Source organism: Podospora bellae-mahoneyi, chromosome 5 (assembly GCF_035222275.1).
Source record: "Podospora bellae-mahoneyi strain CBS 112042 chromosome 5, whole genome shotgun sequence".
NCBI lineage: Eukaryota > Fungi > Ascomycota > Sordariomycetes > Sordariales > Podosporaceae > Podospora > Podospora bellae-mahoneyi.
The window spans coordinates 2,246,641-2,262,183 of record NC_085884.1 but is presented as its reverse complement, the minus strand read 5'-3'; the positions used below and the strand labels follow the sequence as shown (position 1 = coordinate 2,262,183).

The window sequence follows — 15,543 nt, the reverse complement described above, 5'->3', positions numbered from 1 at the left end:
CTTGTGCAGCAGTGGAACCCACAATTGAATGAGATGCCACGGGTCTCCTATGATTTGATGGGGACGGCGTGGACATCTGGACAACAACAGCGGCGGCCCCAATTCCTCGGACACACCACCACCATCTCCCTCAAGACACACGACACGCCGCCATTACTTACCCCAGGCGCTGCTCACTATCTAATCTCTCTTTTGCTACGAGCGGGCATCGGCATTTTTATTAATCGTCGGTACTCCCTCCTTACGAAGCTACGAACCTCTTCGATACCGCCCCCCCCCCCCCATTTGATGCCAGGTGCCTGGGCCTAGGTATCCTCCACCAGCCAAGATGCAGTCCGCTTCGGGCATGCTCACAAAGGTATACCTTCACCACATCTGGCTGCATTGGTGTTGGTGTTGACACTTTTTCTAGTTCGAGTCCAAGTCGTCGCGCGCAAAGGGAATCGCATTCCATCCCAAACGGTTCGCAGCTCCAGAGCTTCCCCGCCATTTCACGGCCACGCTGACACTGACCCTACCAGACCATGGATCCTCGTCTCGCTTCACTCCTCGACCATTCAGCTTTGGGACTACCGTATGGGCACACTGATTGATCGATTCGAAGAGCACGATGGCCCCGTCCGCGGTGTCGACTTCCACAAGACGCAGGTGAGGAATGGCTGGGATTCGGTTAGGGGATAAGGTGGACAGTTTGCTGATTCTGCGGTAGCCCCTGTTCGTCTCGGGTGGTGACGACTACAAGATCAAGGTCTGGTCTTACCAGACCAGGAGGTGTCTGTTCACCCTGAACGGTCACTTAGACTACATTCGAACCGTCTTCTTCCACAACGAGCTCCCTTGGATTGTCAGCGCCTCTGACGATCAGACGATTCGGATATGGAACTGGCAGAACCGCTCCCTGCGTATGTGTGCTTGGAACTACAGGGTGGGCTTGGAATTCTTGCTGACGGAGAAGGACAGTTTGCACCATGACGGGCCACAACCACTATGTCATGTGTGCCCAATTCCACCCCAAGGATGCCGACCTCGTCGTGTCCGCCTCGCTCGATCAGACTGTTCGTGTTTGGGATAGTAGGTGAACTTTGGGTCTAGACACTGCCTGGCAGGTACTGACAATGCTACCTAGTCTCCGGCTTGCGCAAGAAACACTCCGCCCCTGCGTCCATCTACGAAAGTCAAATGAACCAGGCCAACCAACAACAAGCCGATATGTTTGGAAACACCGATGCCGTCGTCAAGTTCGTTCTCGAGGGTCACGATAGAGGCGTTAACTGGGTCTCGTTCCACCCTACCATGCCCCTGATAGTGTCGGCGGGCGACGATCGTCTCATCAAGTTGTGGCGCATGAGCGAAACCAAGGCGTGGGAGGTCGATACTTGCCGCGGGCATTTCCAGAACGCCAGTGGGTGCTTGTTCCACCCTCACCAGGACCTCATTCTTTCGGCCGGCGAGGATAAGACGATTCGTGTTTGGGATCTGAACAAGCGTACGGCGGTACACACGTTCAAGAGAGAAAACGACAGATTCTGGGTCATCGCCGCGCATCCTGAGATCAACCTTTTCGCTGCTGGACACGATAATGGTGTAATGGTATTCAAGTTGGAGCGCGAGCGACCTGCGTCGGCTGTTTACCAAAACCAGCTCTTCTATATCACCAAGGAGAAGCATGTCAAGTCTTACGACCTGCAAAAGAACGTCGAGTCCCCAACTCTGCTATCTCTCAAGAAGCTGGGCAGCCCCTGGGTTCCCCCAAGGACGCTGTCTTACAACCCTGCTGAGCGTTCGGTTCTTGTCACATCCCCAGCGGACGGCGGCTCTTATGAGCTCATCAACCTTCCCCGTGATGGTACCGGCGCCATTGAGCCAACCGAGTCCAAGCGGGGCTCTGGTAACTCGGCCATCTTTGTTGCCCGCAACCGCTTTGCCGTCTTGAACACCGCTGCCCAAACCATCGATATCAAGGACCTTCAGAACAACGTTACCCGGTCCTTCAAGCCCCCTCTTGGCACTAGCGACATCTACTTCGGTGGCACGGGTAACCTTCTCATCATCACCCCCACGGCAGTACACCTTTACGATGTTCAGCAGAAGAAGACCACTGCCGAGCTCGCCGTAAATGGTGTCAAGTACGTCGTCTGGTCCAACGATGGCCTCTATGCCGCTCTCCTCAGCAAGCACAATGTCACCATTGTGACCAAGACCCTTGAGCAGGTCAGCACGCTCCACGAAACGATCCGCATCAAGAGCGCCACCTGGGACGACGCCGGCGTCTTGTTGTATTCCACCCTTAACCACGTGAAGTACACGCTGTTGAACGGCGACAATGGTATCGTGCGCACTCTTGATCAGACTGTCTATCTTGTGAGGGTCAAGGGCCGTAACGTCTACTGCTTGGATCGTGCTGCGAAGCCCAGAATCCTCCAGATTGACCCTACCGAGTACCGCTTCAAGCTTGCCCTTGTCAAGAGAAACTACGAGGAGATGCTGCACATCATTCAGAACTCCAGCTTGGTCGGTCAATCCATTATTTCGTACCTGCAAAAGAAGGGCTACCCAGAGATTGCCCTTCAGTTCGTGCAAGACCCCACCACCCGCTTCGAGCTTGCGATTGAGTGCGGAAACCTTGAGGTGGCTGTTGAGATGGCCAAGCAGCTGGACAGGCCAAAATTGTGGACGAGATTGAGCGCCGAGGCCCTTGCTCACGGGAACCACTCCATTGTTGAGATGTGCTATCAGAAGCTCAAGCAGTTCGACAAGCTCTCCTTCCTATATCTCACAACCGGTGACGAGGCCAAGCTGACTAGGATGGCCAAGATTGCTGAGCACCGCGGAGACTTTGGCTCTAGATTCCAAAACGCCCTGTATCTCGGTGAGGTTGAGGACAGAATCCAGATGTTCAAGGAGATCGATCTCTATCCTCTGGCCTACGCTACAGCCAAGGCCCACGGTCTGGAGGAGGAGTGCCAGTCGATCTTGGAGGCTGCCGGTCTCACAGAAGACGAGCTCAACCTCCCCACCTTTGGCGAACCTCTCACGCCTCCCAAGCCCGTTGTTCCTACATGCAAGGCCAACTGGCCAACAAAGGCCACATCGCAATCCTTCTTCGAGAAGGCGCTGCTTGGCCAGATGGAGGGTCTTTCATTAGAAGACGAGTCAGCGGCGGTCAATGGTGTTGACGCCGAAGCTGAGGAGGATGGTGCTAAGCGCGACCTCCTTGGAGACGCCGATGAGGAGGAGGATGCTGGCGGCTGGGACATGGGTGATGACGTTGTGCCAGAGATTGAGGAGGGCATGGCCGATGTCAACATCGCTGAGGCCGGTGGTGCTGGCAGCAGCGAGGCTGATCTCTGGGCTCGCAACTCACCTCTGGCTGTTGACCATGCTGCCGGTGGCTCGTTTGAGTCTGCGATGCAACTGCTCAACCGTCAGGTTGGTGCTGTCAACTTTGCTCCTCTCAAGTCCCGGTTCTTGGAAGTATACCAGGCTTCCAAGACATATCTCCCTGCGTCGGCCGGCCTTCCCCCATTGGTCAATTATGTTCGCCGCACGGTAGAGGAGGCTGATCTTAGAAAGGTGCTTCCCGTTATCCCCAGGGATCTGGAGTACCTTGCCGAGCATGATCTTCACCGCGGTTACAAGTGCATGAAGACCAACAAGCTGGAAGAGGGTGTGACTATCTTCAAGAACATCCTGCACTCGCTGCTTGTCAACGCGGTTGGTTCGGAGGACGAGGTTGCGGAGGCCAAGAAGGTCATTACTGCTGCTGCCGAGTACACCCTCGCCATGTCGATTGAGCTTGAGCGCAGGTCTCTTGGCACACCTGAGACCATCCTAACCAACCCCGAGCTCCTGAAGCGGAACTTGGAGCTTGCCGCTTACTTTACCATTCCCAAGATTGAGGTGGCTCATCGCCAGTTGGCTCTGTCTAATGCCATGACTCAGTCGATGCGCAGCAAGAACTACAGCAGCGCGTTGAGCTTTGCTAACAGGATAATCTCCAACGGTGATGCTGGCGGCGCTTTGGCCAAGCTTTTGGAAGCTGTAAGTTCTCCTATCTCTAACATGTGATAATTAGGTGCTAACATGACACAAATAGGCCCGGAGAAACAAGGCCACCTGCGAGCGCAACCCCCACGACGCGGTGGAGATTGAGTTTGATCAATTTGCCGAGTTTGAGATTTGCGCGGCGAGCTACACGCCCATCTACAGCGGCACCTCGTATGAGGAGTGCGCGTTTGACGGGTCCAAGTACCACACCAAGTACAAGGGCACCGTCTGCAAGGTGTGCGAGGTGTGCGAGGTTGGCAAGCACGGCAGCGGTTTGAAGCTTTTTGCTTGATCAAAATGAGTCAGTTTGGTTGGTTGGTTGGTTGCGGTAGCAGGCGGGAGTCTTGATATATAATCGTGTTGTTGTTGTTGTTGTTGTTGTTGTTGTTGTTGTTGTTGTTGTTGTTAGGTCTTTTTCGTTTGTCAAAAACGGGGGAGCGGAAAAGCAAAGGGGGGGAAGGAAGCAAGGGGGTTGGTTGGGGATTGTCCTTCTCACATTAGAAAGTGTGTGTTGTTGGTAGCAAAGGGTGAATGATTTATTTTTTTTGGACGCTGGCGAGTAAAGGGATTCTTGTTCTTTTTGTGATAAAGCTATGGAGTAAGTAGTGGCATTTGTTAGTTGTTGAGTGATGTTGTTTGTCAAAAATAAGTAAGCATGATGGATCTTAAGTGAGAGAAAACGCTTTGTGCATGGTTTGTGTATGTCGTTTGTTCATCTATCATCTCCATCGCCTCCTCTCTAGCAATATTAAATACAGCAAGCAAAACGCTCTCTTTGGTGTCTGGCCTTGTCTTTTTTTTGTGACCGACGCTGTCCCAATTCCATGCGCCTGCCTGCCTCTCTCTTCTCCAACGTCTGCCTGCCCCCCCCCATTACACAATTGTCTCCAACTGCCTGGCGTACCCCAGCGTGTTTTCAATCACCATCTGGCCAACCTCCTTCTCCTGCTCCTGCTCCCCTTCCTCGTCGGCGTTGAGATCGGCGGCGGTGGGGAAGTAAATAGTCCTATCCTTGATGACCCAACCGCGGCTGTGGGCAAAGTCGACGACGGCGCCTTCCGAGTCGAGGAAGAGGAGGGACTGGGCTGAGAGGAAGGGGAGGGACGGGTAGGCGCGCTCGGAGGATGAGGCGATTTCTCGGCGGATTTGGGGGGTCAATACCTTTTTGTTGATGTTAGCATTCTGTTTACGGATCAGGGAGGGAGGGGGGAACAAACCTCGCACAAGACCCCAAACTCCTCACTCGGAACCTCCCCCTTCTTCATCGCCTTCCAGACCCGGTCATACGCCCCCTCCATGAGCCACCTCTCCAGCTTGATGGGGTATCCCAAAAACTTGTCGTTTTCCACTTCTGCGACAGAACCGCGGGTTGAGAGGCCTTCGAGGTCGGAGTGGAACTCGGTGTAGCGGCCTTGGGTTAGGAGGAAGAGGAGCCAGAGGGCGGTGACTTTGTTTTGGTTTTGGGAGGGGGAGGAGAAAGCAGAAGGGGGGAGCTCGTAGAAGGGCTGGAGCTGGGAGACGTAGCGGGTGAAGGAGTCGGGGTTTTTGGCGCGGAGGGAGTGGAGGGCGCCGAGCTCGTAGACCTCGCGGGCGAGGGTTAGGTTGGCGGGGGGGACGGTGGGGGAGGGGGTTAGGGCTGAGAGCTGGAGGAGGAGGAGTTTGGCTTTTGAGAGTAGGGTGGTGGATTGGGGGAAGGGGAGGGAGGGGGTGCGGAGTTGGGTGAGGAGGGTGGTGAGTTGGCGGTCGGCCATGGTTGAGGATGGGTGTGGTGGATGGAAGCTTTGGGAGCTGTCGATGGGAGGTGCCTTTGGGGGAAAAGGCGATGGTTGTTGGTTGGAGATGTAGATTGGTTATTCAATTCGATATTCGATTGGTATCGTCGTCGTTCGGTAAGTGTGCAGTTAATCAGGGTGAATGCCGGGTGGACGTTTGGCAGCGGTAGTTTGGGGGTGAATGTGATTGTCAATATAGATTATCGGTGGTGAGGCTGTTGGAGTCCGCCGCTGGCAGCTGCAGGCTGAAAGGCTGACGTCCTACGTGCCCTGTGCTGCCGCCTTGGCTTTGGGAGCTCTTCGGAGTCTGGGGTAGAAGCTGGCAGCTGGTCGGCAGCTGGGACCGACTTCACATGCCAAGGGTTCTTCCACTGCAAGAATGTCTTTGCATTACCCTGAAGCCCTGGAGTGTCACCACACATGGTCACTGGTATCATGCTGTAAGCCGCGAAGCTGACCTCATGAGTGCAGAGAAATCTATTTCAGAGTTTTGAGTGGCAATCCGGGGGCTCAGATTTTGAGCTTCGAAGACAAGACTCATCACGAGGTCGTTAGCGGCTTCAGCAAAGTATCAGCCACCGCCGGTTTCCTACCAGTGCACCATTTTGGAAGAAGGAAGAAACGGCGGTAACTCTTGCCAAGATCACAGTGGTTGAAGTTGGTCTCTAAGCTGTACCACGGATTCTAGCATGCGGTGTATCATTAAGCAATCAAACATGCTGTTATAAACATGGGACGATGCCGAGTTAATGGTAGGGTGTCAACCTCGATATCACCTTTTGGGCTGCTGACCCTGGTAAGAACGAGGCTTTTTTCACGGTTCGGCTCGTGATGCCCAGTCCCGATCAAGCAGGACCAGGCAGATCTGAAGAAACATAGAGAAGATGGTGTGTAACTCAGAATATTTCGCTACACATTCGTACCCACCACGGAGGGCTCGAGATGGTAGATCTCGCGGGTTTCGCCTCAGTCCAAACCTCAAAAAAGACGCTTGGTTTAAATTTCAGTGGAACGCCCTTGTTCCTTGCATGCCAACACGCGTCATTCCAAGGTTCTTCTTTCCTTTTCAGCCGTTTAGAGCTCAGCTCCGTGTGCTACTTCTTTGAGCTAGGCCGCACGAGAGCTTCTAGGTCCAAGACTTTAATATCCTATATTTCCTGAGGTATCACCCGCTGTTCTCATATGACCTATCGACTAACACCTCGCCGCGTATCTTGAAGAGTCTTCAAAGACTCAAATCAACAAGAGAATACAAGAGAATGTTCTTCTGCCCCACCATCGACGTGCTGCAGGCCACTTCCCCGCGAGCGCATTAGCACACTGTCAACCCCACAATCACTGTCGCAATGACGTCCTGGGCAGCACCACGCTGGGGTAACCAATACGCGGGGCAGGCCGCAACGGCTTTGATGCCGACCATGGGAACGACTGGTCCTAAGATGTCGCGAATGTCAGGTACGTGAACCGTTTTCCATGCCCGCTTCTGAGCACACTCAGGGAATCATCTGCGGATCGGGTTCTATTCTGGGCGCAGTATATGGAATCCTTCCTTCGCTGGACCAGAGGGCAGCGAGCCAGAAGCCAAGGGGAGAAACATGGGATCCCAGTAATCACCATCCATCGCCGAGGAGGGGCGCGCCTTCGATGCAACAGAGCAGCTCACCAACACAACCGCTCGACTGCGAGGAGACGGCGGGAGGGGGGCAGCAGCACAGTGTACCAGATTAAAAGAAAAGGATCACAAAATCCCCAGCCGGGGCCCTTGTTGCTCCGAGTTTCATGACCGGTTCTGTCGACCTATCCGCTGCTTGCCTTTTTGCTTCGCTGCCTACTCCTGGAGGAGGGAAGAGGAACAGCCAACAATTTTGCCCCCTCATCTATGAACACGGGCAACGATTGACGACTGGGAGGACACACACACACACGGCCACAGCACCTCGCTTTTCTCCAACTCCCGTCGCATTTTATCTAGCTGCTTGAACCGCTACACCAACTCCTTACTTTTGACCGTCGCTGTCCTATCCTCTGGCCGGCAAACATCGTCACCTTGTAACCTGTTTCTTGGCGCCCCTCCTTTGCATCGCCAGGCCCTAAATCCCCGCCATCGCTGGAACCCAGCACCTGCACAGACGGATTCCGAAGCGGGAAGAAGAACAACGCCGGGTTGGGCTGGATTGCTGTTTGCTGACTGCTTGGTTGGCTAATTCATGCAGGCTCGGGTCAGCCGTCAGGCGACAAGTCTCGAGTCGAGATGCCACAGTTCACTGCGACTTTCGTTCCAGGCGGGTACGATGACTACTACATGCCGCCAGAGGTCGTTGCGCCTGCCCCTCAACGGTAAGCCTGCCTCCTTTTCTACTAACTCACTCTGTTCCTGCGCCCTGTCTCATCCAAGTCCGGGACTCCCAAATACCATCCGCAGATCCTGCTGTGCTGTGCGCCTTTGCGCGGCCTCCATCTCCGGGCTGGACCGATTGGACAAGGCTTGACGTGGAGCGCCAGACGCGGACGGAGGCTGAGGAAAGCTGGCAAGGCGGAGGCTGACAATCTCGGATCATCTTGCAGGGTAATGCCTGAGGTGCCCCAGAACATGCAAAACGACATTCAGCGCATGGAATTAGAAGCTCGCGAATCCCGAAGAGAAAGCAACTCGACATCACTCAATCCCCGTGGCGGCGACGCAAAGGCGTAAGTTGATCCCCTCTCTCTCGACCCCCCAAACGCAAGCTTAATGAAGCCGCTGCGATTGGAGGGGCCCCACGCAACGTCCGCGGTGGATCAGGCCATAGGCCTACACTACAGTACAGGATACAGCGCGCTGACTCTCTCAACCCCCCGAATCTAGTTTCAAACCCTTCCAGACCAGCGCCGCCGGCTCCACCACAATGGACGTCCCATCATTCTCCCCCTTTCCCAAGGTCAAGGGCGAGAACATCCCGCCCAGCGACGAAGAGAAGGAGGGCATTCTGTGGCAGGCGCGCAACCTCGTCCTCCACTCCAACAATGTGTCGATGCAGGTCACCTGGGCCCGCGACACCCTCATCTGGGTCGAGGTCGCCCAGGAGGCCGCGCAGAGGGAATGGAAGCGGGAAGGAAAGGGGAAGGAGAGGCCCGCGACACCAAAGACGGAACACGACCTGCGAATAGACGCCGTCAGCATCATCGACTACCTCGCCCAGCAGGACCACCCCGAGGCAAACTTTATGAAAGGAAAATGGCTCGAGTTTGGCAAGTTCGGATTCCGAGAGAACAAGCGGGAGGCGTATTCGCTGTACAAGAAGGCGGCCGAAAATGGGTACGGTAGGGCCGAATACCGCATGGGCATGCTGTACGAAAACTCGAATGATATCCCAAACGCCATCAAGCATTACACCCTCGGCGTCAAGCTCAAGGACTCGGCCTCCAACTACCGCCTCGGCATGATGCACCTGATGGGACAGCACGGCCATCAAAAGGACTATTTGCAGGGGTTGGAAATGATTCAGCACGCAGCCGACACGGCCGACGAAGACGCCCCTCAGGGTGCATATGTGTATGGCATGCTGATCGCTCGGGAACTACCCGACATCACCCTTCCTGAGAGCATCCTGCCGTGCGACCTGACGGTAGCCCGACAGTACATCGAAAAGGCGGCCTATCTCAGCTTTGCCAAGGCTCAACTGAAGATGGGACAGGCATATGAGTTGAGCCAGCTTGGCTGTGACTTCAACCCTGCCTACTCGCTTCACTATTATGGTCTCGCTGCCCGCCAAGGCCAGCCAGAAGCCGCCCTCGGTGTCAGTCGCTGGTTCCTCTTTGGTTACGAAGGCGCCTTTGCCAAGAACGAGCAGCTGGCTTTTAAGTATGCACAGGAAGCGGCTATCTCTGGACTGGCAACGGGCGAGTTCGCCATGGGTTACTACCACGAAATCGGCATACACGTTCCCAAGGACGTTAGAGAAGCCAGGAAGTGGTACGAGCTCGCAGCCGAGCATGGCAACAAGGACGCCAAGGACAGACTCGAGTCACTGAGCCAGTCTAAGACACTGACCAAGGCTGACCACGAAACAACAACACTCACTCGAATCAAGTCCCAACATGGCTCTCAGCGCGGCAAACGGCCAGACAGATTTGCAAGACAGAACGAGGTCTTGCCTACACTTGGGGAGACGGTGACACCCCCGCCTGGTGCGGCCCATTTTCTTTACTCTAATTCTAATGCTTTTGCTCTCCGCAACTATCACCAGCAGCGACTAACAGGAATACCAGACCGAGTCAACTTCCCAGACCCTACCCCTCGACCTCCTGCTTTTGGGGTAAATGTAGACCCGAACAACCTTGCGCTGCGCCCCAAGAGTGCAGCGCCGTATCCCCTCGAGGACAACCCGCCACCGTTGAATGCTAGGCCAAAGTCAGCGGCGCCCTATCCCGAGGATGATATGCGTGGTCCTCATTTGAACCCAGCGGCTGGTCGTCTCCCTGTTGGACCGCATGCGGACCGTCCCGGATCTGCTTTCGGTATCCGTCCTTTATCGCCAAACGGCATGCACAGTGCTCCTCCTGATCGCGGTCGTCCCATGTCTGGACAGCCTCCTAACGGCGGCTGGGGTCCCCAAGGTGCTCCCGGTAACTATAGACGCCCTAGTCCGGGTCCTAGTACACAGTATCCACCTCAGCAGCAAGACGGACGGTATGGGCCTCCGGGGCCTGGCATTCCTCCCGCTGGGATGCCACCTATCGGCGATCCGACGAGGCAACGGCTCCAGAAGCCGAACCCGAATGCTCCACCCCCCCTTGCTCAAGGACCTCCTCCGGGTCAGTATCTCCCTGCAGGTGGCAAGTACCCACCCCAGGGCAGTCCCGGGCTGCAGCCGGGGCGAGACTATGGTCCGCCTGGTGGTGGGCGTCCCAACCAACGCCCTGTCAGTGACGCTTACGGACCTCAAGGCGGGTACGATCGTTATGGGGCTGGACCCCCAGTTGCTGCTGCTGGGAGGGTACCATTGCCAAACCCGAATCTGCGACCAGACGCGCACAGAGTGGAGAGCATGCCTGCAAGCGGGAGACCAGTTCCCAATAACGGTAGGCCGGTGTCATCGCATGCTCATGACGGCGGGCGTGCTAGTGCGCCCCCTGGTGGTTCAGCGGCGGCCAGACCAAGTCCGGGGCCGGGAACTCCGGGTTCGACTGCTTCTGGACCGAGACCTGCCGCCGGGAGACCACCTGTTAAGACCGATCATCCCGATGGAAAGACGATGGGTCAGGGGCCCGCGACATTTGAAGAGATGGGCATTCCGCAGGGGAAGAATGATGGTGACTGTGTAAGTTTTCTTTGGGCTGGTGCAGTCTCGAGATGGCATGTGCTAATAAAGAAACAGGTTGTGATGTAAACGATCCTCGCTCCATGACAAGTAGCATCATGTTCCACAGCAAAGCAAGCATATATATCCCAGACAAATACAACAAACATTGCAAAACGGAGGATTTGGGAGTTTATAGGATGGTTAGGTCGGGTAGGATTAGAAAGCTCGGTTTGGTGGGTTGTTGTTAGACTTTTGGACGGCAGCACACAAGACATTGGCGGCCGGCAACGTTGTGGTAGAAGAGCAAGCGCGGTCGGGTGTGGCTTCTGTATATAGTATTTTTGTCTTTCTAATTATGAGGTCTTTTCGAGAGTTTGGTTTTTGTGGATTGTTGGGCATTGTGGCGTTGGCTAAGTTATCGTGTGGTGGACAGGGTAGATATGGATCTTCTTTTGGCCCAGCATGTTACGGTTTGATGAGGTATGATTGATGATTTATTTTATCTTTCCTTTCGTGTTGTCATCGTTAAGGTGGTCATTTGGTGGTGTAAGGTGACTATTTTATTATAGGTATTGCAGTTTCAAGGCCAAGCAACCCGGTGTGTGCGGCCTAGGTTCCTGCATGATGTCCGAACGGGAGCTTGATTAACTGCCGGTATGTGTTTAGTTTGATCGATTATGCGGGGAAGGTTGGATGGCATGTCCCGGGGTACCTGGGCTTATTGGGAACCTTGGGCCGGAGAGTTGGGGTTTTGTGTGAGGGTGTTGATGCGGGGAATATATTGATGGGTATCTTGGTTCTTCTTTATATCCAGCTTTTCATTACCAGCTTCCATCTTTAGCTGCTCACTGTGACCCCTTTTCCAACACCCAGCAGTACCTATCTCATCCTCACCGTCTTGTCAGAACTGAAGAAATGCCAAACGTGATTATCACCGGCGCCACCCCTGGCATAGGCCTGGCAATAACGCACTACCTTGCCTCGTCCTCCTCCACCACTCCAGCAAAGATTGCAATGCTAGATATCAACTCCTCGGTTGGCCCGTTACTCGTTACTTCCCTGTCGACGCAGTACCCAGACACAGAATTCTTTTTCCACGCCTGCGATGTCTCCAGCTGGGAGGCACAGGCATCAGTGTTTTCGTCCCTTTACGACGGTGAGTTTGGGGGTAGGGTCGACGTCGTGGTTGCGAACGCAGGCGTTTCAAAACGGGGGTTCACCAGCTTGTTGTTGAGCAGGACGGTGACAAGTCGCACCCTCCGAAAAAGCCGGATATGAGGTGTTTGGAGGTCAACTTGTCGGTTGTGGTGTACTGTAGGTCTCCCAGCATGCTACCTCACCGGACAACAGGTTGACACATGATAGCGATCAGACTCACGATCTATTACATGGACCAAAAACCATCAGAAGAGGGAGATCGGGGGTTGATACTCTGCACAGCAAGCAACGCAGGCCTCTACCCCCTCCCCACCGCACCCCTCTACGCAGCGTCCAAATTCGGGGTCGTCGGCCTGGTGTGATCTGCCGCTGGGCTGGTAGAGAAAGAAAACATAAAGATTTGTGCGCTCGCGCCGGCGGTGTTAGGTACCTACCTTGTGTCCTTTCTCTCCCGAGAGGTTTGTTGCTGATTGAAAGCCCGGCAGAAACAAATATCGCGCCTAGGAAACTATACGACGGTATGGTCATCACACCGATGGAAACGCTCACCAAAGCGGTAGACAGGTTCGTCAAGGGTGGGAAGGAGGTCAATGGGCAGGTGGTGGAGGTTCACGGGGGTGATATCACTGTCAGGGAGGCGCACGCGTTTGTGGATGCGGATACGGAGAGGAATTTTGTGAGGTTTAGGGGGTTGGGGTGGGCGTAGGTAGAAAGATAATGATCCCAGGGATGGAAGAGAGAAAATCAACGGTTGGACTTTGACTTTGCGTATAGTTTTACGTCGTGAACACATAGTTAAAGAATACAAAGTAGAATTAAGGGGGTAAAATACAATGAAAAAATCCACTTTCTTTTTTTCAAGTTTTTTGACTATCGCTGAAGGCCTAAAATACATGTTTACTACCTATTCGCCACCTTGAAGGTCTGTTTGCTATCTTCAAGGGCCTACTTCTCAATATCCTCAACCACCGCCTCAACCCCCCTTTCTCTCAGTTCCCTCACCTTCTCAAAGTACTCCTTCGCAATGCGCTGGCAACACGCCCAGATCCTCCTTCGATTATACACGCTCATTAGCGGCCCTTGCTTGCCCAATTTCTTAGAGCCAAGCAGCTTCTGCAGGGTACGTAAAAGCCCCTTCCAATATTTAGCTTGCAACACATCCTCATTGCCAGGGGACGACAAGACTTCCAAGGCCTCATCAAACCAAGGCATCGATATCTTCACCAGACGATAACGCCAAAAGTTCTCATTCTCCTCAAGGTTCTTGTGGACGATGTAAGACGCACAACAAAGCGAGAACAAATCCCGGTCAGGCAGCAAGCATGAAATTATGTGGATCAAATCGTAAGGTAGGATGTTGAAGCGGTCGGATTTCACCTTGTGGGTGAGGTCGTCCAAGAGATACTTGCTGTCTTGGGAGGTCTTGATGGCGTTTGAAACAAGAGCCAAAACCTTATCGCGATGGGGACAGTCCGTGGAGAAAGGATTGGCGTGGATGTACTCGTTCCCCGGTAGAGATTCCCAGTACTCTGGAATCAGTGGCCGGTCTTTAAAATACGTGATATTCAGCGCTCCCCCTGCCCAGTCGGACAACTTGTTCATGGCAAAGAATAATGCATCCTTGTCCAGCTTTGAACTTCCGTAGGGGTCGGGTTGGCCGGTCAGGACCTGGCAAAGAATTTTGAGACAGGGCATGTGTACTGGATACACCCAATTTATCGAGTCTCTAAACGTAGAGTCAATATAGGTGACAACATCTAGACGAGGTCGACGGCGGCCCCGGGTACGTGGATAGTTGGGGTCACGGAGACGGATCGGTCCTGGTGTGAACGTTACCGTGCCCAGGTGCCAATCGGCCACGCCCCGGCCAGATAAATAGCATCTAATATAGAATGTTAGTATCACGCCGATCAGACCAGCAGAAGGACATAAGTGACTGACTTGGATGGACCCGGTGCCTCCACGTTGCAACCTAGGGCATATACAGTCATGATCCAGTGAGCATGGCGAGGCCTCAAGATCTTTCGATCATATCCGGTTCCTGGGTCTTCGGACCAGTGAATGTCATCAAAACGAAACTCGTTAAACTCAAGCGCTTCCTCATCTTCACTCTGGATCGAGCCCTCACTTGGGGCCATATCGTCGAAACCAATGTCGGCTTCTTCCTGATTGCTTTCACCAGACTCGGAGAAATTCTCCTCATCTTCGGGGTGGGTGGCCTCGTCCTCCTCCATATCGTCAGAGACCTCAATGGCCGCATGCTCACTCGTGTGTGAGTTGCCGTCGGTATTAATCGAATCTTGATTTTGGGACTGGTCGTCGTCGTCGTCAGAGTCATCCTCGGGGCCGCTCCAAGCAACGTCTGACTGGGTTGTTGATCCGTTCCAGTTATCATTCTCGTCGTCTGACCCGGGCTGGTCATCTGGATGGGGTGGGCTGAAGACAATGTCCCCAAACGGGCCCCCACAGATGGCGCAGAAGGAAGAGGCACCGCTCATGGTGCAGCAATGATAGTCGAGCTTGTATGATGCTCGGAAGCGTCCAAAGTCAGGTGGCGGCCCTTGAATAGAATATTGGGGTCCTAAATGATCAGAGTGAGTGAAAGTGGCTGTTGCTTTGAACCCGAGCTTTCGGTGGTGGATGTTGGGAAACCTGTCGTGCCCCACCTCTGTTGCCTGCCCATTGAGCAGAGGGGCTGCTTTGCTGCCTTTGAAAGAGGGAGTGGCGATTGGCAAGGCATAACACAGAAGCATTAGGTACTGGAGCACATCTTTGATTTGATAAATTTATTATGCACTGCTCAAAGAGGCGATTATTTGAATATGATATCAATGTTTATCATTATGTCGGGATGTAATAACATCCCTCCAAATTCTCTATGCATTGTCTAACGTACGTTGTCAGTGAGTGAGGCATATCAGTGAGTGGGGCACTTTCGACGCGACAGGACATCTTTATACTCAACAACCACTTTTCTCTACCATCAAAGATGCCCTCTACTTTAAAAGAAAGCCAAATGATCTTGGCTCTCCAGGCTCTTTAAAATAACGAAAAGCTAAGTATACGGGCTGCGGCTAAAGCCTATAGAGTCTCCCAGGCAACGCTAGGGCGCCGACATGCTGGTAAGTCTGTACGATACGATACAACACCTAAGTCGAAAAAGCTTATTCAATTAAAAGAAGAGGCTATTGTTTATTATATTATTAAGCTATTTACGCGAGTTTTTATTTCCCGAAATTAAGTGGCGTGGAAAATATAGTTAACTAACTACTATACGCCCGCGA

General features: G+C 53.7%; 6 protein-coding genes across 6 annotated transcripts; 4 read left to right on the top strand and 2 right to left on the bottom strand.

Moving 5' to 3' along the window:
• The first annotated feature begins 33 nt into the window (after positions 1-33).
• Positions 34-4,513, top strand: QC761_506300 (uncharacterized protein). Its single transcript, XM_062879850.1, is given in 8 exon segments — positions 34-358; positions 413-462; positions 522-648; positions 710-902; positions 961-1,071; positions 1,127-4,041; positions 4,097-4,410; positions 4,420-4,513. Coding segments are annotated over 7 exon segments (3,669 nt in total). The 5' UTR covers positions 34-328; the 3' UTR covers positions 4,340-4,410; positions 4,420-4,513.
• A 154-nt stretch (positions 4,514-4,667) lies between these two features.
• On the bottom strand, positions 4,668-6,505 carry RPN12 (regulatory particle non-ATPase). The gene is made up of 2 exons (XM_062879849.1): positions 5,265-6,505; positions 4,668-5,208 (listed from the first exon to the last, which is right to left on the bottom strand). Exons 1-2 carry the CDS (start codon positions 5,796-5,798, stop codon positions 4,921-4,923), a joined length of 822 nt encoding a protein of 273 aa, XP_062731025.1. The 5' UTR covers positions 5,799-6,505; the 3' UTR covers positions 4,668-4,920.
• QC761_0080470 (uncharacterized protein) lies at positions 6,240-6,547 on the top strand (the record flags this gene model as incomplete). Its single annotated transcript, XM_062872835.1, has 3 exons — positions 6,240-6,259; positions 6,306-6,446; positions 6,508-6,547. The coding sequence occupies 3 exons, from the start codon at positions 6,240-6,242 to the stop codon at positions 6,545-6,547; spliced, it is 201 nt and encodes a 66-aa protein (XP_062731024.1).
• A 1,523-nt stretch (positions 6,548-8,070) lies between these two features.
• On the top strand, positions 8,071-11,188 carry QC761_506280 (uncharacterized protein; the record flags this gene model as incomplete). The annotated part of the gene is made up of 4 exons (XM_062879848.1): positions 8,071-8,156; positions 8,385-8,507; positions 8,665-11,119; positions 11,177-11,188. 4 exons carry the CDS (start codon positions 8,071-8,073, stop codon positions 11,186-11,188), a joined length of 2,676 nt encoding a protein of 891 aa, XP_062731023.1.
• An 828-nt stretch (positions 11,189-12,016) lies between these two features.
• QC761_506270 (uncharacterized protein) lies at positions 12,017-13,107 on the top strand (the record flags this gene model as incomplete). Its single annotated transcript, XM_062879847.1, is given in 5 exon segments — positions 12,017-12,343; positions 12,352-12,415; positions 12,467-12,615; positions 12,658-12,685; positions 12,745-13,107. Coding segments are annotated over 5 exon segments (789 nt in total). The 3' UTR covers positions 12,966-13,107.
• On the bottom strand, positions 13,079-15,067 carry QC761_506260 (uncharacterized protein). Its single transcript, XM_062879846.1, has 2 exons — positions 14,201-15,067; positions 13,079-14,141 (listed from the first exon to the last, which is right to left on the bottom strand). Exons 1-2 carry the CDS (start codon positions 15,010-15,012, stop codon positions 13,205-13,207), a joined length of 1,749 nt encoding a protein of 582 aa, XP_062731021.1. The 5' UTR covers positions 15,013-15,067; the 3' UTR covers positions 13,079-13,204.
• Positions 15,068-15,543: the final 476 nt, after the last annotated feature.

Excerpts from the sequence above, each read along its gene's own strand:
- RPN12 (XM_062879849.1), bottom strand. The coding sequence starts at position 5,798 with ATGGCCGACCGCCAACTCACCACCCTCCTCACCCAACTCCGCACCCCC. Across the intron at positions 5,209-5,264 it reads AGTTTGGGGTCTTGTGCGAG|GTATTGACCCCCCAAATCCG; the intron begins GTTTGTTCCCCC and ends ATCAACAAAAAG.
- QC761_506260 (XM_062879846.1), bottom strand. The coding sequence starts at position 15,012 with ATGCTTCTGTGTTATGCCTTGCCAATCGCCACTCCCTCTTTCAAAGGC. Across the intron at positions 14,142-14,200 it reads GAGGCACCGGGTCCATCCAA|ATGCTATTTATCTGGCCGGG; the intron begins GTCAGTCACTTA and ends ATTCTATATTAG.